Consider the following 21832-nt stretch of genomic DNA (forward strand, 5'->3'; position numbering starts at 1 on the left):
CGCCAAGGTTTGATTCAAAAGCTTGCATTAATCATGACTAATCGAGGTATGTGTCTCAATCTTGCATTAATCATCCACATTTGTCCAATTTTGAGCCGAAAAACCTAGGGTTTATGACCCTTTCGATCGAAAATTTGGGGCTTTTCCCCCAAATGAATTTGCCTTGTCAAATTGACATTAGAAATGGATAGTAGGTAATATTAGGAACATAACCATGTATTTGTCTCGAATTTTCATCAAGTTTTGAGCCTTTGAGTGAATTTTGAGACGGTTTCACAGCTAAACCGTAAATTGCCTCGAAAATAGCCTTAGGATTGCCCATTTGCGATGAAACTTGATATTTGGGATCCTTGAATGATGGGTAAACTTTCTACCATCTCGGAATTTTGGTTTGTGACTGCCTTTTCAGGACACTTTTCTAGGGCATAATCGCCGTTATAACGAAATGCTGCCGAAATTTCGACTCGAACCCGGAACTAGGCTTCGAATTAGGCTTAACTTGACCCTAATTACCACATGAGTGATCGGTTTGGTGGGAATATGGCGACTCGAACCCGGAGCGGTTTTAGGGCTTCCGAAGGCTCGAAAATCCCTTAACCACTACAACACAGCCCGCTATTTTTCGACGCTTTTTTAGTCTGTTTTCGACGCTTAAAAGCGTCGGCATTTTATTTCTCGACGCTTTAAAAAGCGTGGGTATTTGAGGTGTCAGGATTTTCTGACGCTTTTTGGCGTCAACCTTGTCGACACTTTTTCGTGTCAAGAGCCGCGACGCCTTTAAACGTCAGTGTTTCTCTACACTTTTTTACGTCGCAATTTAAAAATTTCTCGACGCTTTTCCTGCACTAGAAAAATTCACTACGGCTACAATTTTTTCAATACGATTGAATTAAATTATTTAGATTACATACAAGATATGACATCATAGAGAGTATAAATTAAACAACATTAATTTGACAAGAATATATCAAAACAAAATTATATAGCATTAATTAAAATTCCATTATATCAAATTACATGCTTTCAAATTTAATAGAACTACGTAATTATTTCATCCGAACAATAGAAATTTTTCCACGCAAAAATAATAAAATGTCCTCAAAGATTAAATCCAAGACAAAAGGTATGACTAAACTACTCCCAAAAAAGTGAATTCCAGATTTTTTCCTTTCATCTCGATGCACCGCCACCATTTGTCGAGTCCGATATCTACATGCAAAGAAATTAAATATCGTCAACAAGTCCATCATGTAGGAAGTTGTGCTACTAATAATGAAAAGATGAAATCACACTACTACTTAGGAAACTATGAAAGTCTAGTTGACATGAATTGATACGTGCATTTTATATAGTCCTTTTAGGCCTTTTTATGCACGTATTTCTATGTTATTATCGTAGTTTATGCTACGAAATGCCCCGAATATGCTACTTTGGTTTGTTTTGTCTTATTTGCAGGAATGAACCAGAAAGTAATGAAATCAAGCCTTTTACCGTCCGTTTAGCATGCATTTGGAGGAAGAGTGAATTTGGAGCAAGAATGTAGCTATTTTGAGATGCGCAAAGAAGAAAGATAGCTAGGCGAGCAAAGGAAGAACTTCAAATTGCTAGTGCCTACTTTGGAGAGCCATATCTCGAGTTCTACAACAGATATTCAGGTGATTCCAATTGTAGATGAAAGTTTGTCCTCTTAGCTTTCCAACGCCACCGGAATCGCCCTATTTGCCCAAGTAACGAAGAAATGGCAGCCGTTTGAAGTTCAGTGCGCAAAGCAGGAAAAGTACTCGATCGAGTAGATAAATCGCTCGATCGAGTACTAGCTACAGCGAGAAGGTTATTGTCGAGTATAATTAGATTTATCTTATGCTTATCTTATATTTGGTTAATAATAATGATACTACTTAGTATAAATAAGAGTAGTTTAGACCTAATAGAAAGCATTCATTCCCTGGAGTCAGTAGAGGGGACGGACGACTGCTTGTTCTTCATTTCTCTATTTTTCGGATCAATTGTAATTTCTCTTCCCTTATACTTTTGCTACTCGGATTCAGATTGTATTGGTATTTTTATTTCTCTTTAATCCTTTAATCCTTTTCATTGCTTTAATTCCTTCTTCCCTATATTAATTATCGTAATTGCTTTAATTCAATTCTTATTAGTCTTTTATAATGTTGAATTCCAATTATCTATTTCTTGTTATTGATAATTCGTTGGTTATGAGTAGCTAATTCCCCTCTGCTAAGACTATAGGGGATCCATAATTATGAAGGGAGAGTAATCGTTTTATTGGGTTAATGCTGGTATTGTCTATGTTGGTTAAATGCTGTAGTTAATTGTATCTGTCTGATTGAGTCGACGCAATTAGGCATTTAATTCTTAGTGATCCTTGACCTGGACCGAAAGGTTGGAAAAGGTAGACTAGTAGCGAACAATAGAGTATTGCAGTGAGGGCGAAAGTTAAGCTGTTTACACTTTAGGGTGAATTAAGGACCGAAAGGTGACGTTCACTACCCCTTAGACCGTATTTGCATTGACCTGAGACCTAGATTACTTAACTGAATGATTATGGTGAACCGTCTGTCTTAGCTGTTCCTCTATATCTGTTTGCTTCCTTCTTTTTATTTCCCTCTCCCTTATTCTCTTTAGTTTAGAATATCACTTTTCAAACCCCCACATTGTGACCCGTTACCCATAGACTAAAATTAGACAAATAAATCTCATTTTGCCTCCCTGTGGAGATCGACCCTACTTGCCGCTGACTTCTGTTAGTTGTATTTAGGTTTATTTTTGATACTGCGACGACCGGTATCAAATTTTGGCGCCGTTGCCGGGGAGGCAGCGTAGTTTTATTTGTTTTATTTAGTTTATTTCTTGTCTCAAGGAGCTTCGGTTCCTTGAGACCGTTATTATGTCTTTCGTTCTTCTCTTTCCGCAGGAAGAGAACGAAATTTTTGGTACTTATTTAGCCAGGTTTTTGGAGTGGCTCGAGCCCGGACGAGATGCATTTTCGAACTCCAATTGTCTTTGGACTATCTTCCTGGGTATGAATGACCCTACGCGAGCATACCTAGAATCTATTGGTAAGTGGGATTTCGAAGGAATCCCCGTAAATGAGGTATTAGAATTCTTTGATTGGTTTGCTGCTGAATCTCTTAAACCCAACTTTTCTCTTCATGTTGACTCAAATGAGGGGTGGGTGAGACCTTAGAAACCAATCTAGGAAATGCTTTGTGAGACATAGAGGAGACCACTAGCGTGGTTGACAATCCTTTTTATGAGGATAGTTTAGAACCCCTTTATGATTCTTGCACTGATAGTGAGGGTGATTTGAAGGCTCTCTTTGAGAATCTCCATCTTGACGAGTCTAGCAATAAGGAGAGTGAGGAGGTAGATTTAGACAGTCTTGAGGTCAAATGGGATATTTACGATGATATGGTAGATGAACCTATTATAGAGGACCCAATTGACCCAATTGACTTTACCGTCCCTTGCATTTGGGATGAATACCCACCTTCTCCTTTAGCGGACTGCATTCCTCCACCTCACGGTTTTCACCCGTCCCGAGCATCCAAATTCTATTCGCGTTGTTTTTGAGTCCAATGCTCCCGAGTCGCTTTATTTTCCACCGCGGTTAATTTGAGTTTTTATATTCCGCCCTTAGGCGGAGGGAGGAATTATTTTGTGAACAATTTTAGGAGCCGCCATAGGAAATTTGTTAAGCTTAAATGTTTTTACATTTTGATTTCCTATGTTATTTCTATCTTATGGTGCTACTTACAGTTTTGTGTAGCACATGCGCAGCTATTTGACAGGTTGCTGCGAGCCTTGAGTTGTTTTCACTGGGCTCCATTAGAGTAAGCTGCTGAAGAAAAAGAAAGGTCGAGCTGGGACCTGACTGAAGCTACCGCTACCCGGGAGGCAACCCGGCGATTTTATTTTGCTTATTGTTTAATTTCAGTTGTAATAAATGGTTTTTATACCATAAACTATTTTAGTATGCTTGCTTAGCTAGTTTGCGGGCTGTTTTTCATTGCGTCTTTGCAGAATTCTACTCGATCCTTACGCTGCGAAAAGACGAGTTACTCGATCGAGTAACTTTCTGCTCGATCGAGTAAAAAAAAAAAAAAAAAAAAAAAAAAAAATTTTTTTTTTTTTTTTTTACTCGATCGACCACTATTCCACTCGATCGACCACTATTCCTCTCGATCGAGCTGTTTTGGACGCCCATTGCTTGGATTAGCTTCTTGTGACGATGTTTCGGAGCTATTAGTGACCTCCCATGTTGCTGGTTGGTTTGGGGAGGTCCCCTTATTCGCGTATCTTGTAAGTTTTTCCGTATTTACTCTCTCTCTCCTTCAGTTTGCATTTCCTTTCCATGTTTTGGTACAATGGGGGCATTGTACAGTTTGGTTTGGGGAGGTTATGCATCCATATCTGTGTCTGCATCTTGTTTTTATCGCATTTCTGTTATCACGTTTAATTTTTGTATGCATTGTTGTTTATTTTCATAAAAATCAAAAATCTCATAAAAATTGAAAAATTTCAAAAATTCAAAAAAATTCACGTTTATTTTTGCATATAGGTTGAGTCGGAACGGTAGATTTCCGTGATGAAACTGCACTTTAACTTGTCTTTTTACTTGAGCCTTGCACTTTATTGACAGTTATTAGCTGAGTCTTGCGCACATCTACGAGTTTTTGTTCAAATATAGCTGACCGTATAGACTTGACCTATAAATTGGCAACCTACTCTACAATTTCTGAGTTTTAGAGCCTTATAACTGGTGACATTCATGACCAGTTCATTAGGAATTGAGAGTAGTACTCCTTGCATAGCATGTTCATCTCATTTGCACATTTATGACATTCAATTTCTCGTCAAATGCACATATTCGGGTTTGTGGTTGGTGTCACATGCAGGGAGGGTCTTGCAATTTCCCCTTTCTTTATATCTTTCACCCATTTAGCTCCACTTAAGCCAAATCTTGCCTTTTCGACCCATTAGCTACATCCAAAACTCAGCCTGCCTAGTCAAGCTAGTTTAGTTTGTCTTTTGTGGTATATTTTTCCGTCTGCAGATTGGCCGTGTGTATTTTGATTGGAGTTGGTGTATACAAGGAGGGAGAAAAGAAAAGAAAAAAAAAAGAGAGTTGAAATTGAAAAATAAAAGAGAAGTGAAAAATGTGAAAAGAAAAAAAAAAAATGAAAAATTGAAAAACAAAAAGAAGAAAAAAATTGAAATCATACGTGAAACCAGGGGAAGAAAAAGTTTGGAAATTTTGTTACCTGGTTGTTTTTTCGAGACCGTATATGCTTTACCCTTATCCTGTGACGGTCTCACTCCTCCGTCTTATTCCATATCATTTTGAGGAGATGGTGTTTTGGGTAGTGAGTTTTGTGCCAATGAAGGGCACTTGTGTTTATTTTTCAGTCAGTTGAGATTCGGACGGTCTTATATGGTTCTGTTTAGGAACTAGCTTGACGATTTTACCTCCACATTACCATAACTTGTTTTGCCTTTTCTCACCTGAACCTCACTATTCCCATTTTATTTGTAAGCCCTCGGCTGTGACGGACATTATTGGTTGGAGTGTGTGCATTAGTACTTGAATTGTCTATCATTTTTGTTGCATGCATGCTATGTAGGTCGCAGTTAGGTGAGTGACTGTCTTTTCTTCTCTCTTTTACATATAACATTCACCCTTTGCTTCATGAGAGAAGAGTGACCACGAGAGAGTCCAATTTTGTTGGTCTTGCAAGGTCGATAGGTTGGCTATATTTCTGAACAGCTTATAACTTGTTTGCGTATTGACTGCTTAGCTATAACTGTTAGTTTTTGTTGCATTAAACTGGTTCAAGTAGACAAGTTAAGCTAGCTCTGAGTTATCATTTCCGTTCCATTAGTTGCATTTTAGTTTACTCGAGGACGAGTAAAGGTTTGGTTTGGGGAGATTTGATACGTGCATTTTATATAGTCCTTTTAGGCCTTTTTATGCACGTATTTCTATGTTATTATCGTAGTTTATGCTACGAAATGCCCCGAATATGCTACTTTGGTTTGTTTTGTCTTATTTGCAGGAATGAACCAGAAAGTAATTAAATCAAGCCTTTTACCGTCCGTTTAGCATGCATTTGGAGGAAGAGTGAATTTGGAGCAAGAATGTAGCTATTTTGAGATGCGCAAAGAAGAAAGATAGCTAGGCGAGCAAAGGAAGAACTTCAAATTGCTAGTGCCTACTTTGGAGAGCCATATCTCGAGTTCTACAACAGATATTCAGGTGATTCCAATTGGAGATGAAATTTTGTCCTCTTAGATTTCCAACGCCACCAGAATCGCCCTATTTGCCCAAGTAACGAAGAAATGGCAGCCGTTTGAAGTTCAGTGCGCAAAGCAGGAAAAGTACTCGATCGAGTAGATAAATCGCTCGATCGAGTACTAGCTACAGCGAGAAGGTTATTGTCGAGTATAATTAGATTTATCTTATGCTTATCTTATATTTGGTTAATAATAATGATACTACTTAGTATAAATAAGAGTAGTTTAGACCTAATAGAAAGCATTCATTCCCTGGAGTCAGTAGAGGGGACGGACGACTGCTTGTTCTTCATTTCTCTATTTTTCGGATCAATTGTAATTTCTCTTCCCTTATACTTTTGCTACTCGGATTCAGATTGTATTGGTATTTTTATTTCTCTTTAATCCTTTAATCCTTTTCATTGCTTTAATTCCTTCTTCCCTATATTAATTATCGTAATTGCTTTAATTCAATTCTTATTAGTCTTTTATAATGTTGAATTCCAATTATCTATTTCTTGTTATTGATAATTCGTTGGTTATGAGTAGCTAATTCCCCTCTGCTAAGACTATAGGGGATCCATAATTATGAAGGGAGAGTAATCGTTTTATTGGGTTAATGCTGGTATTGTCTATGTTGGTTAAATGCTGCAGTTAATTGTATCTGTCTGATTGAGTCGACGCAATTAGGCATTTAATTCTTAGTGATCCTTGACCTGGACCGAAAGGTTGGAAAAGGTAGACTAGTAGCGAACAATAGAGTATTGCAGTGAGGGCGAAAGTTAAGCTGTTTACACTTTAGGGTGAATTAAGGACCGAAAGGTGACGTTCACTACCCCTTAGACCGTATTTGCATTGACCTGAGACCTAGATTACTTAACTGAATGATTATGGTGAACCGTCTGTCTTAGCTGTTCCTCTTTATCTGTTTGCTTCCTTCTTTTTATTTCCCTCTCCCTTATTCTCTTTAGTTTAGAATATCACTTTTCAAACCCCCACATTGTGACCCGTTACTCATAGACTAAAATTAGACAGATAAATCTCATTTTGCCTCCCTGTGGAGATCGACCCTACTTGCCGCTGACTTCTGTTAGTTGTATTTAGGTTTATTTTTGATACTGCGACGACCGGTATCATGAATCTTCATATCCCTTACACAAATGCAAACGCAAAGTATAGCTGACAAACCATAAAAGTATAACTGACGTGAAACAAGTATATAGTTGCATACATGCAAAATGATTTGGGCAAGAGTGTTAAGCAGAGGGTTATAAGCAAAAAGACAGACAATAACCAACCAAGTAGAGTATACTTTACACGGGTTGAGATCCCATGAGAACTCTATTCCCATGAGAACCATGAGAACCTTATGTTCATAATCTTTGTACCAATAGTTCAGAACTTTTATACTAAAAGTTCAGAACTTTTGAACCAAATGTTCAGAGGATTTTCCGTCGGCAGATACCCCTCTATACATTGTCATTACCACTGCACAAATTGGCCTTTTTCTTTGTTTCTTTAAGCAGAAAACCAGAGTACGTAGTCTGTATGAGCCTCATTAATTCTGAATTAATTTTAAATGTTAATAAATGTAGTTAAGATCGATCATCAGCGATTGAATTGGCGGCTTGCTGCAGTGGCTTGTATGAGTTGTTTTACCGTTAAGAGTATGGGTTTGGATCCACTTACAATATTTTTTATCTCTGTTACTAGGTACAGGTAGATTCCTGAAAGTTTATGTATACCATGGATGTATTATAATAAATGTAATGATGGTTTGGTTATATGAATACAATGCATGGTTCCACAGTATGTGCTTCATGTGCTTAGCAATCAACAAGTTTGCAAACCTAATATTGGTTTAACAGTTGTACATGAACAATTTTTAAGCTACTCACAAATTGATAAGCAAATCTTGAAAAAAAACGCATTATAAGTTTCTCATAGTTGTTTCCAAGGCACGATTTACATGTATAGAAGTCAACAAATCTCTATAAAAAGAAAAAAAATCTCTAACAGTACTCTGAACATTTGTACCAAAGGTTCTGAACATGAGGTTCTCATGGGAAGGGGGTTCTCATATGATCCTCAATCTACTTTACACTATCTATTAGTGCAACTTCGTACCTTTGTATTCTTTTGCTATTCTTATCCACCCATTGTAAAGGCATACCCACATAAATCAACAATATCAGCACAACAGAAGCTAATATTCTCCAGTAAAAGGCGAAAGACTACTTCGCACGCAGACACACAGTGAGCATATGAACATGAACAGAAGCTAATATTCTATTGGAGTTGTGTTATGAGTCAAATACTACCCTATGTAGATAGCCATTCCCTAGCCATTCTTCTTTTTGTCGCATCTATCCATATAGATAGCCATTCGCTATTTGAAATGTTAAAGGTCATGTCGAACAATGTATAAAATATTTTTCAGTAGATAAACACACACGTACAATACAATTTCAAATTAGTTATTTCTAGTCAATTCAAGTCAGTTCATTCTTGGATCTTAAATTACCAACATTCCTATAAAAACCTTCAGCATAGACGAAACCATCATATACAAAACTAGCTACCAACAACATCATACTACGATTCCAGCTCCAAGGCATATACATGTATTAAATTTAAAGACAACATAAACATAAAAATACCTGTGAATTCAAGGTCGATTTGAGCTGAGCTATCTCGGGCGACGGCATTCCAGAACTCATACCTTCCAAGATTTTATACAAGATGATATTCGTCTCATTCAACTTGCTTTGCAGCTCTTCTTTGTCCTTGTTCAAACTTATAACAGCCTTTTCCATATTTTCCATTTTTTCCTTATTCTCGAGTGCCAAAGAACTACTATCTCCTGATGTAAAAGCCTCTTTCCTTAAGATACCATGCACTCCAAATACATCACTTCCTTTTACACCGAAACCATAGCCTAAAGGGCGTTTAGGGATATCTTCCCCATACATTAGTTTGCTGAAAGCTTCATTTTGAATTTGCACTTTGGGTTTGGTAGGATTAATCGCAAGTTCAGATTCAACATAAGTATCAGCATCCAACTGCACACATTTAAAAAGTGCTAAGTATGTGTCAATTTACAAGAAAATTTAGAGTACATCAAACTTTTTTTTCTATATGTGTACCACAAATTCTTCAGTTGCGGTATCTTTCACATAGGACCCATCTTTCCTCTTATGAGTTTGCTTGAAAACCTCCAATTCAGTTGGTTCCCTTTTGTTTTTTTCTTCCTGTTAGTCATCACCACATAAATACTTAGCTTCTACCTAAACTTGTATTAAATTCTAAATAAATGTAAAGATGGTATAGTATAATCATCAATAAAAGAAAGAATATTTACAAACTCCGCCCGTATATTAGCATAGCTTGTTGAACCGGTGGTGTGAACATGATTTTGTGATGCACGTGCCTCTTTTCCGCATTCAGCAAATTTCTGCATTAAACAAATTCGACTATCAAAATACCAATTATGACTAGATGCATTCTATAGTGAAGATAATGGAGCTAAACGAATCAACCAACATCTGCATTAAACAAATTATGACTAGATGCAGCTAAACGAATTCAACCAACATCTTTTATGTGAATGCAGCTAAACGAATCCAACTATCAGAGTACCCATTTCTGCATTAAACAAATTATGACTAGTAATTATGACTAGATGCATTCTATAGTGAAGATAATGAAAGCGACTATTTAATATTTGGGCAAATACCTTTCCCTTCTCAGAATACCAATAATCCACTAAACGAATCCAACTATCACGAGGGACCCCATCTGGTACAGCTCGACAGATTTCTTCTCTAGTTTTTGTCGAGGGTTTAAAAAAAGCCTTCTTTAGGTCATGTCTATATTGTCTCAAACTCTTGCCTACACGTTTCAGAATACCTTTGTCATAGCCATCACCATCCGGAATAACAAAATGCTCCTAGGAAAAAAACAAGAAAAAAACATAAAAACTGTTAATCTAAATAAATAAGTTGATCAAACAAGCACAAATATCTAAATTAGTTTACATTCATCGGTCAATGAAATGAAAATCCTTGTTATCAAGTTATCAACAACATACCCGAATACACTTAATCATATCAACTTTGAATGTCTCAGGCACATGGTGCCAATTTGTATCTCTAATTGGACAAAAGTTTTCCTTCCGAGCCATATCACCAATAAATCTAACAAGGATGTGTCCTCCCTTTTTGAGTGGCTGATAAAATTCATTAAAAGTGACACAGTACCTCGCATTTTTAGCATACCATACATCATGCGGCTGAACTGAATTGTTGACCTTTTTTATATTTCCTTCTCCATCTGTCGAAACACAAATTAAATAAAGAAGCAAGATCAGTGTGCTCTCAATAGAGTAAGTACCAACCATGTGGCAGGTCGGGTCAGCCAGATTTGAATTGTTGACCTTTTTGCTATTTGTTTTGGTGTTCCTGTTTGGTTGAGAAAGTAAAGGACAAGATAAGAGGCATGAGATCTAGAAAGTTATCTTATGAAGGCATATTAGTCTTAATCAAATACGGAGTATGTTTTAAGACAATGCATGCACATGGACAGTTCTGCCCTTGTCTCCTGAGAAATGATGTGTAAACCTACGGGACAAGGTGGTTTAGGGCTAAAGAACATGCGTGTTTGGCATACAACTACATCCGGAAAATATGCATGGTGGATATAAATGAAAGAGGATAATCTATGGATCAAGTGGAGCCATGCTATTTATATAAAAGACAGAGTGGAAAGAATATGAACTAATTGTGTGTGCATGCTGGACATGGATCGGAAAATATTCCAGGTTAAGAATCAATTAAAGGATAATATGTTCATATGTTTGACAGACGGGCCTGCCTTATACATGTCAATCACAACCATCTTTCGTAACAACCAACACATCAACTAACCCAAGTTATTTATAAAAACTGTTTATTAAACAAAATAAAACAAGTCATAAAATATATCAATTATAATGGAGAACTTACCCATAACTAGAACCTCCTCACTTTTATCAAATGCTACATTATCAGGCCAATCGTGGACCACCCTACGACGTCTCGGTTTGAAAGTTTTTAAACTAGTTTGATTAGCATCTTGCTGGTTCAAAACTTCTTCTTCTTGAGGCTGAACTGATGAATTCTCAAGAGTATTAGACCCATTGTTGGATGTGCCAACAATTTCAGATGTCCGTTGAGAAAGTGAAAATGCAGGCTTTATACTACTAGTGGACTTCAGAGTGAAAACTCGGGACGGGTTAGTAGAACTTTTCCACAAGACATTAGATTGTTTAACTCCTCCTACTTGTGTTCGTTCCCCAAATTTTTGAGATGCTTCTAGCTGTTTGGCAGAAAGTTCTCGGGATTTTCTATTAGCAGGTTCATGCAAATTTGGGGTGCCATGGGTCTTTGAATGTAGGTGGTTTATAATAAATTTCGTAGTAGAATTTTTCCACAACGAAGAAGGTGGTTTAACTCCTCCTACTTGTGCTTGTTCCCCCGTCTTTTGAGCTGTATCAAGTTGTAAGGCAGAAGCAAGATCATAAGAATCTTCAGGGGCATGGGTCTGTGAAAGTAGGGGGTTTGTAGAAAAAGATCCATCAGGTTTCTTTGTAAAATTTTTGCACAATGAACCAGATGGTTGAACTCCTAATTGTGCTTGTTCCCCCGTTTTTTGAGATGCATCAAGTTGCTTGGCAGAAAGTTCTCGGGCTTTTCTGGCAGCAAGATCATGAGAATTTACGGTGGCGTGGGTCTTTGAAAGTAGGGGGTTTGTAGTAAGGGATCGGGCAGGTTTTGTAGTAGAATTTTTCCGCAACGAATCAGGTGGTTTAACTCCTCCTACTTGTGCTTTTTCCCCCCTCTTTTGAGATGCATCAAGTTGTTTGGCAGAAAGTTCAAGGGCTTTTCTAGCAGCAAGATCATTAGAATTTGTGGTGGCGTGGGTCTTTGAAAGTAGGGTGTTTGTAGTAAAAGATGAGTTAGGTTCCCCCGTCTTTTGAGATGCACCAAGTTGTTTGGCAGAAAGTTCACGGGCTCTTCTAGCAGCAAGTTCATGAGAATTTACGGTGGCTTGAGTCTTTGAAAGTACAGGGTTTCTAGTAAAAGATGGGTTAGGATATTTGGCTGCATGTTCTTGAAAAGTGTGGGAGATTTGGATTCTTGAACCTGAGCCATTTGGAGGTTTTTCAAAAGGCGAATTGACCTGGGTCTTTGAAAAGGGAGCCTTTGCAGCATAGGGCTCGTCAATGTTTGCATCAATACGACAATCTTTTAGCGATGGCTGCTGCTGCGGTACCTTAACAACAGCAGGTATTTTGGTTTTTTGAGGGCAAAATGGCCCCCATCTGTCATCTGTAGCACCTGATTGCGTAGTAAGATCAGCTGATGATGTAATCACAGGTGGCAAATCAGTGGCATTAGCTGGCACATCAGCTTCCGTCATTTGTGCCCTTGTCCTTTTGCTTCGGTAACTCAACCTTCAAACCCTAAAATAAACATTAAAGCCATCAGCTTTATAGAATAGTAAAGGGAAAGAGCATATAATAATATAGTAAAGGGAAAGAGCATATGATTATATAGTAAAGGGAAAAGAGAGAGATGTTCACACCATTTGCACAACCAAAACCAAAAACATTATTTAGATTAATAATTAAAATTATCAGATATGAGAAATCAAAAGTATAACAAAAACTGAGTTCTTCTAAAGAATCTCGCCGGTCTCAATAAGATCCCTAGGTTTTGTACTAATTACATAAGACCATCCTTTTTGCATCTCATCTTCGACATAAAAAACTTGTTTTGCTTGACACGAAAAAACAAAAGGATCATCAGCCAAATTTCGACCTGTGTGCATTAACTTAGAAAAGTTGACACACACACTCCCATCTTCAAACTTCTTAACACCTCTGTGTATGTCAACCCAAGCACAATTGAACATTACAACTTTGCATTGGCCAAAATAATCTAACTCATAAATATCCTTCAGTTTTCCATAATATGTTTGACCATCGGCTTCGACCATAACTCCGGAATTTTGAGTTCTTCGCTTTTGCTCACGATCAACTGTATGGAATTTATATCCATTGATCATAAATCCTGTCATCCTTTTACCATGATTATTTAAACCACCTGCTAAAACTTTCCTAAGTTGTCCTTCTAGGGTACTTGTATCTAGGTTTTGCACCTATAACAACAAACAATTGTATCAGTATGAATCAAATTAAACTCACAAGCCACATTTTGAAGTTTTAAACAATGGTTGAACCTGTGCTTGCAACCAGTCTGCAAATTCTTTGATGATCCACTCGTTTTCATTACTTTGGGTAACACTCAGATGGACCGTCTCCTGCCGCTTGTACTTCAGAAATTCACTTTACAAGATTGGTAAAAAAAACCATTACTAAATTATATTAAGGTTGGCTGATAAATTATAAAAATTTGACAGTGACGGTCGTCGCTTATACTTACACAAGAACCGCTTTCATCTCATCGGAATGAAGCAATACGTAGCGATGAGCTTGTTTTAAACTTTTGTCATCTAGGCGTACTTTTTCTATCGTACCAATAACCCGACCACCAGAGCGATACAAATAATCACTCATGTCTTGATTACCATCATCATTCCTCTTCGATCTATTAAAGATGGTCTCAATACCTTCCAAATACCTTGAACAAAATGTGATTGTCTCTTCAAGCATGAACCCTTCAGCAATTGACCCCTCTGGCTGAGCTTTATTACTTACGTATGATTTTAAGTGAGCCAGATACCTTTAAAGAGTTCATCACGTCAGATTAGGAAAACAATGTAAAACATCCACTTAAATAGTTTATGATTTTACCTTTCAACAGGGTACATCCATCTATACTGAACAGGGCCGCCAAGTTTCGCCTCCTCGACTAAGTGAATCAATAGGTGAACCATAATTGTGAAAAAGGTTGGCATAAACTCCATTTCCATACGACATAGTATTAGCACAATTTTCGACTGAAGTGCATTTAACTCGTCGTGTTCAAGCGTGTGCGAACAAAGAGACTTGAAAAAATAAGACAATTCCCCAAGCAAGTCAATAACTTTAGTAGCCTTGGATGCCCTCAATGCCACAGGCAGTATATCTTGCATTAAGACATGATTGTCATGACTCTTAAGATTAATGAGTTTTCTTTGTTTCATATTCACACATCTAGAGATGTTTGAGCCATACCCATCAGGAGCTCTAATCTTTTGCAAGACTTTCAAAAATCGCTCTTTCTCCTCGTTAGACATTGTGTATGATGCTGGAGGCATGTATGGTTCTCGATTAGGTCGATCTTGGAGCCAAAGATGTTCCTTTATGCCCAACTTCTTTAGACCTTTTCTCGCATTCACATCGTCTCTACTCTTATCCATATCTAAAAGTGTACCCAATAGATTGTCACACACATTTTTCTCAATGTGCATAACATCTAAATTATGTCTTAGTGGGTTGTGTTCCCAATAGGGCAACTCAAAAAATATACTCTTCTTATTCCACAAATTATGATTATCTTCGGAGTTGCTATCATTAACCAAGTTAGTTGAGACACCAACCTCCCTTGCTCTATTTGGTCTTTTCAATCGTTTTGTACTCTTCCCATACGTATATTCAATCTTTTCTTGTTGTCTTAAGACATCAGACCCACTGATAGCTTTTGGAGCGCAACCATACTCTATCGTTCCATCAAATAGATCGGCTTCAGAACGATAGTGATGATCTGGATCCAGCCATTGCCTATGTCCCACATAGCAAATCTTACCACCAAATCTTCCGGAATTAGTTGAATGGGTACAACGTGGACAAGCATCATAACCAGCAGTACTCCATCCGGATAACATAGCATATGCCGGAAAATCGTTAATAGTACTATGTAATGCTGCTCGGAGTTTGAAAGTTTCACCCTCAAAGGCGTCAAATGCGTCAACACCGCTCCATAACAACTTCAACTCAGAAATTAATGGTTGCAGATACACATCAATGTCAATTCCTGGACTGGATTTTCCAGGAATAATACAAGACAGAAGAAATGAAGAGGGTTTCATGCAGAGCCATGGTGGCAAGTTATAAGGAATCAAGATAACTGGCCATGTGCTATAAGTAGTATTCATCAAACGATATGGGTTAAACCCGTCACTAGCTAAGGCTAACCTAACACTCCGAGGATCAGAGGCAAATAGAGGATACCGAGAATCAAATTGTTCCCACGCTAAGGCGTCTGCTGGATGTCTAAGTTTTCCATCTTTTACCCGATCTTTATGATGCCATCTCATATCTTCTACTGTTTTAGATGACGCGTAGATCCTCTTTAATCTAGGAATGAGGGGAAAATACCTCATAACTTTGGCACCTTCACCCTTCTTAGCTAGATCTTTACCTTTTTCACCTATGACTTTTTTCCATCTTGATGTGTGACAAACATTACACTCCTCTTTGTCCTTGTTATCCTCCCAAAATAACATGCAATTGGATGGGCAAGCGTGAATCTTTTCATATCCGAGTCCTAAATCATTTATTATCTTCTTACCCTCATAAAAGGTTGATGGAAACTCTCTTATTTGAGGAAATGCTTGAAGCAGAAGTTCAAGTAACTTGTTAAATGACTCATTAGACCAATGAAACATACATTTAATATGATATAAGTGTAAAAGGAATGAGAGCTTTGAGAAAGATTGACAGCCTTCGTAAAGTTCCTCGTCAGCAGCTTCGAACAATCTTTTATAGTTAGCGTCTTCTTTATTGTTGAGGTTATGGGGATTGTTAGAATAGTCATCGGTCCTAGCATCGTATGCGTGCTCAAACTCATTATCGGACTCACCAGAAGAACTAAACCCCATAGACACGTCATCAAATTCAGCTTCTTGTTCTATTTCTACGGAGCTAGCAAAAGTATTATCATCATCAAGATCTTTAGAATGGTTAGAAATGTTAGTCCCATAAACTGCATTAAGTAAACCTTTCATATCATCACGACCTACCAAGGGTTCTTCCCTTCTTTCTCCATGCAAATGATCAAGAACGTCCCTTTTACCATGCCAAAACCAATCTGTATACTTTTGGTAAAACCCTTTGAACAAAATATGTCCCTCTATTTCACCCAGTGTGAAGTAATAACGTAACTTACAACTCTTACATGGGCATTTTGTTTTCCCTTCTACAAGACTTTCCTTAGCTAACTCAATAAAATTCCTACATCCATTTATGTAAGCGGGATGGTCATTTGGCAATGTAATCCAGCTAGTATCCATGACTACACATCATAAAGATTGAATACTCATAAATCTCAGCACATTAAATCACATAATTAGAACATTGTAGAATAAAAGTATCAATCACATACACGAGAATGAAATTATTACGTGATGTCAAAGTAACAAGGCTTACTTATTGTAGCTAAAGTAAAAAAGATAAAATTTTAATAATAAATGAAAACTAAAATAGGAATTCGAAATACCCACCGTAGAAACTACTGAAGTAGCGTCACTGTTCAAACTTTGGTCCAAATTCCAATTATCCGGATCATGCCCTGAAATTGAAGACAATCAACTGATAAATGAATAATACAATAAAGAACCATAAGACCTGCCTATTAAAGAGTCACAGTAACCACTATTGTTAATCTTAATTAAGGATTAACCATATATATAATAGTCTTGAAATGATTTAAACACAATCTGTCAATACGTTTCCAAACAAATCAATGATCTTAAAACTGATTTCAACTGATAATCAAAATCTGAGCAATAAGTATGAAATGTTACATTATCTACTTCGGATTTATCACCATTTAAAACCAAAAAAGACAGCTTAATTTCAGACAGCGATGATTAAAAACGAACAAACAAATTGTCAGTATTTCCTCAAATGAAAAATCCCTCGCTAAAACAGGAGATATTGATCATTTGAAGGAAAATGAGAACATGGCATACATCCTAAACTTGCAGCAAGAAAGGGTCATTGGATAGTAGGCGATTGACTTGAATTACATATTTCAACAATTTAACAAAGTTGGAAGATGTCACACTACTGTAATCGTAAGTGCTAATGTTCCTCAAGGTCAGTATATTCTGTTTCATAAATGACTTTAATTTCTATGTTATAATGTTATTAGCAAAGTACTTCAATCTCAGTTCTTTGAGCAATAAGTTACCTGAACTTGTTTCAGCATTGGAATGTGGTATTTTAAAGAGAAGGGAAAAGTTTATGTCCAGTTTCACTAGTTTCATTAAAATAAGTAAATAACTGATTGATCATCTCCTTGTGTGCGAATCATTATTGACGATAAACTAGTTTGAGTTTAACTTTTTTGTGACAAGTCCAAGTGTTGTTTTATGGCTTTGATTGATTGTATTTGTTTAGTCTTTGTGATCAACTCTACACTACTACAATCTGCTACTCCCTCCGATTCTTTAGAAATGCCCCTTTTACTTATGTACAAGGATTTGGATTGTCAGTGGGGTGGCGGGTCTCATAAATGAAGTAGGAGGATATTATAACAAAAACATGCTCTAAATGGAAATGGGGCAGTTCTAATGAATATGACGAAAATGGAATATAGAGCATATCTCACGAATCGATGCGATTAAACCGCACTACTCCGTCCCTCCATTGAAACTGCTTTTGATCCGCCCTCTATACAAAACAATTCAAGCTGTATTTTGCAATTTGATTTTGCTGGATACTACAAATATTGTTTAAAGAAAAGGTATACAAAGATTAATTAAATTGCTTGTGTTTATATATATACGAGTATCCATCTTTCTTATACATATGTGTGTCTATATGCTTATAAAAGCAAAAATATTACAAGATTTTCAACAAGGCCTGCTCCTGTCAAAACCAGTCCTAGGATCTTGATTTGATGGTCATTGGGTTCAAAATCAGAATAATAAAATTGAAATTTGGTATAAAATCAGAATGTGTGAATACTTAAACTGCTTTGGAATCCTTTTACACACTACTAACCAATCCTTATTTCTCTAGACTTTTATTTAGGTAAAAGCTTAAATTTGTTGTAAGATATTATTTCAAAAGAACAAGCTCGCCTCGTGTTCTGTTTGGAAATATTGTCACTTGATATTATGGGTAGAATGATTGCTAATTAACTTTGAGCCAACATTAAAGCATAAAAAGAATTCAATTGCTGGATTGATACGGATATTGACACACTATGAGAACATTTGTAACCTGAAATTTTAAATGTTGATATGCTGCAATAAACAAAGGTGTCATCATGGACGGCGATGATTCAGTGTCATAAGCAATTACGAGAGATGAATAGTACGACAACCGAATAGTAAATGAATTAGCTTTTGACTAATTAACTAATTACGATTAATTCCATTTTGATTATTCTAGCATTCCCATAGACAACGAAGGTCAGTTTACATAATTGAGTCAACTTTTGCAATTAACAAAGCATAAAATCACCAAATAAATCTGAAAATCACCCTCGTGGGCATTACCAACAGCATATTCATGAACCTCTTTGTCATAATCATATCCCATATCCCTCAATATCACAAGAAACCACAAATAAGATTACTGGGAACTATTCCAACATAACTAGTTCCATCTACAAAACACAATCGAAAGCAAGAAATTAAATAAAGCGTTCATAAAGTTTTGATTAATTACGTACCTTTAGCCGATGACGCTGATGATTAACAACAGGCGTGATTCACTGGCCGAGATGAGTAATTGAGAAAGATGGAGTACAGTAGATGAATTAGGTTTTAATTAATTAATTAATTGGGATTTTTTGGGGGAAAATGAATTGGGTATATGGATTAGGTCGGAATTGATGAGGGAGATGAATGAAAAAATTGGGGGAAAATTTTAATTTGGGAAGATGAATGTACAGCAGGTGCGGCATATGGAATGAGTTTTTGGGGAAAAGGATGAAAAGTAAGCGCGTAAATGAAAATTGTCATGTTTCAGCGGTTTATTTAATAAAAAATAATTATTATATTATTAAAATGAATATTAGGGGGGAAAATGGGTCGACACTTTTAAAAGTGTCGACCATAAAGCGTCAAGAATGCAAGGGGGTTGTAGTAGTGAACCAAGGCTTGTCGTCATGTGACGCGGCCTAAATTTGCTTTAATGTTGCAGGTGATGAGGCTTCTACTTCTGGGAGAGCTCCCATGGAGATCGACACCGCCACTGTCGAGGAGGCTTTAGAGCAGGCCTTCACCGCTGCGGTGATGGCTGCCGGGGACGAGGCTCACGAGGAGGAGGCCGTTGAGGAGGAGGAGGCCCCGAGATGGGCCAACGTCGGATGAGGAGGTCGTCAGCTGAGGGGAGCTCCTGCGTGGGCTGAGACTTGGGAGAGCAGGCACCTGGTGTGGGCTGCAGAGGGTCACCTGTCCTACAGGACGGTGAAGAGTTTGGTAAATAGGAATTCACTACTCACTACTCATCCCTATTCATTTTTGTCCAAATTTCTTTCAAATTTCCTTCAAAACTAAATATAGCTTTGTTTCAAATCACAATAGGAGGCCGGGAACATCAGGTCGTTCTCGGGTTACACGACAGCGATGGAGCACTACGAGCGGCTGTCGGCGGAGGAGAGGGCCATGATCGAGCGTGGAGCGTTCGGTCCTTTGGTGCAGGTCTGGAGGGACATCGCGAAGAGGAAGTTACGGGCTAACCTTAGCCTGGTTCATGCTTTCTTGGACCGATTCTGGGATACGACTTCCACATTTCACATGCCTTTTGGTGAGGTGGGAGTCACTTTGGAGGACTACGACATGATTTCTGGTCTGCCGTGTGGGACCGAGGAGGTGGTGTGGTCGGAGACTGCCATGAGGGCGGACTCGGCCGAGGGGAGGAGATTGATTGGCTGGAACTTGTCGCCGAAGGTCAGCACCGTCTTGGGTTTGATACCCGTTCCTACGTTCGAGACTACTTTGCGGGAAAACCCCGGCGGCGGTGACGATTGACGGGAGGGAGACGGCTCCTCCTCCCCGTCTGGTGAGCAGAGGGCCTGCTCGTCGTGGCTCACAGTTGTTTCTGTCTTCGATTTACCTCGGAGACAAGGGCGAGAGGCTGTCGACGAAGCTTCTCCCCTTCCTTTCTGACCTGAGTTCCCTAGGACGTTGGGACTGGGTCACTGCTGGTTTTGCGGTCCTCATCCGCTTCATGAGGGCCATGGTTCGTCCGGAGTTGATGGAGAAGGGGACTTCTCCTGGTGCTGTCGGACCTGGACTACTGCTGGAGGTATGAACCTACCTTTAGACCAAAGTAAATTCCTTTCTTTATCAACTTACGAAAGATCGTCATTGATTATTGTATTTTACAGGCGTGGGTGTACTCCTACTTCCCGAGCCTCGCGCCTAAGAGGACGGAGCCGCTGGAGAGGGCCTATCCCGTGGTGAGGGATTGGGTGATGTGTCGGACGAAGAGCAAGCGTTCTTCTCACAACGTCTACCGGCGGGACGTGAACGCTCTTCAGCTGAGTAGCGTGAGTATCTCACCTATATTTGCTCGTGCTTCTTATATTTGCTTTTAATTGATCATAGGAATGATCCTTGCTTTATCTTGTCTCAGTGGGTGCCCCGACCTAGGGCGGAGTACGCTGGAGCGCCTCCTTTTGTGGCTGAGGTTTTTCGACCTAGGAGCTCGGGCCGACTGCTGTTGAGGACGTCGATGGGTCCTGTGTGGTACTTGGGCGAGCGCTTGGCTCGTCAGTGCTCGCGGGGCGTGTTGACGGTTCCCGTCGATCCTCTCAGGACGATGTTTAGGGAGCCTTCTGAGGCTGAGAGGGAGGCGGACTTGGCTGGTGCCAGTGGTGACGACCTTCTTCTTCCTGGCGAGGACTACCCGGCGTTCCTTTACGGGAGGTTGGCGTACTGGCCGGTAGTGGTGAGTATCTTTTATTTTTCCTTTTGATTTGATTTTTGAGAATCATGATGAAAGATCATCGATTGATGGGAACCATTTGTCTTTGTAGGAGGTCGAGGCGGCGGGCATCGAGCCCCCAGAGTACCCCGAGACCCTCGAGTACACTGACGCGACCGGGAGGACGACGATCTCCGAGCTGCGTGACTTTGACGTAGCTGTGACGGATGCTGGCCTGGACGACTGGCAGCATCTGATTCGGAGGGTGAGCCTCTAACTTGTATAATCTTTGTGTAAGAACACATTTGGTTTTGTTCAATTATTTGAGAATTTCTTTTTGAAAATGCAGGTTGCGCCGTCTCGGTTTATGGCGGTGTGGAGGGTGGCCAACCGGCTGCGAGCTACTGCCGTCGAGGCGCTTGTCAGCGGTCGAGGTCGTCAGGTATGAACCTTACGCCTATCCTTTTTTGATTTTTTTGATTTTCTGATTTTGCTTGAAACAATTGACATAAGCCAATTTATTGTTTACAGGGTGACCGCGGGCTGGAGCAAGAGTTGACCCAGTCTCGGGAGGAGACAGCTCGCGTGTTGAGGGAGCTCGAGGTTCGGGATGCCGAGATCGCCGCTCTTGTGGCGAGAGTTGCAGAGTTGGAGGGCGCCCAGCAGTAGTTT

General features: G+C 38.8%; 1 protein-coding gene across 1 annotated transcript; it reads right to left on the reverse strand.

Moving 5' to 3' along the window:
• Window positions 1-13008: 13008 nt before the first annotated feature.
• Window positions 13009-18826, reverse strand: LOC141641271 (uncharacterized). The gene is made up of 6 exons (XM_074449942.1): window positions 18769-18826; window positions 16773-16844; window positions 14147-16568; window positions 13776-14075; window positions 13573-13678; window positions 13009-13491 (listed from the first exon to the last, which is right to left on the reverse strand). Exons 1-6 carry the CDS (start codon window positions 18824-18826, stop codon window positions 13009-13011), a joined length of 3441 nt encoding a protein of 1146 aa, XP_074306043.1.
• Between the last annotated feature and the right edge of the window lie 3006 nt (window positions 18827-21832).

This window comes from Silene latifolia, chromosome 2 (genome assembly GCF_048544455.1).
Source record: "Silene latifolia isolate original U9 population chromosome 2, ASM4854445v1, whole genome shotgun sequence".
NCBI lineage: Eukaryota > Viridiplantae > Streptophyta > Magnoliopsida > Caryophyllales > Caryophyllaceae > Silene > Silene latifolia.

Coding starts and splice junctions, on each gene's coding strand:
- LOC141641271 (XM_074449942.1), bottom strand. CDS start 18,826: ATGGGATATGATTATGACAAAGAGGTTCATGAATATGCTGTTGGTAAT. Junction 16,569..16,772: donor TTCAGTAGTTTCTACGGTGG/GTATTTCGAATT, acceptor TATGATGTGTAG/TCATGGATACTAGCTGGATT. Junction 13,492..13,572: donor CAGACTGGTTGCAAGCACAG/GTTCAACCATTG, acceptor TTGTTGTTATAG/GTGCAAAACCTAGATACAAG.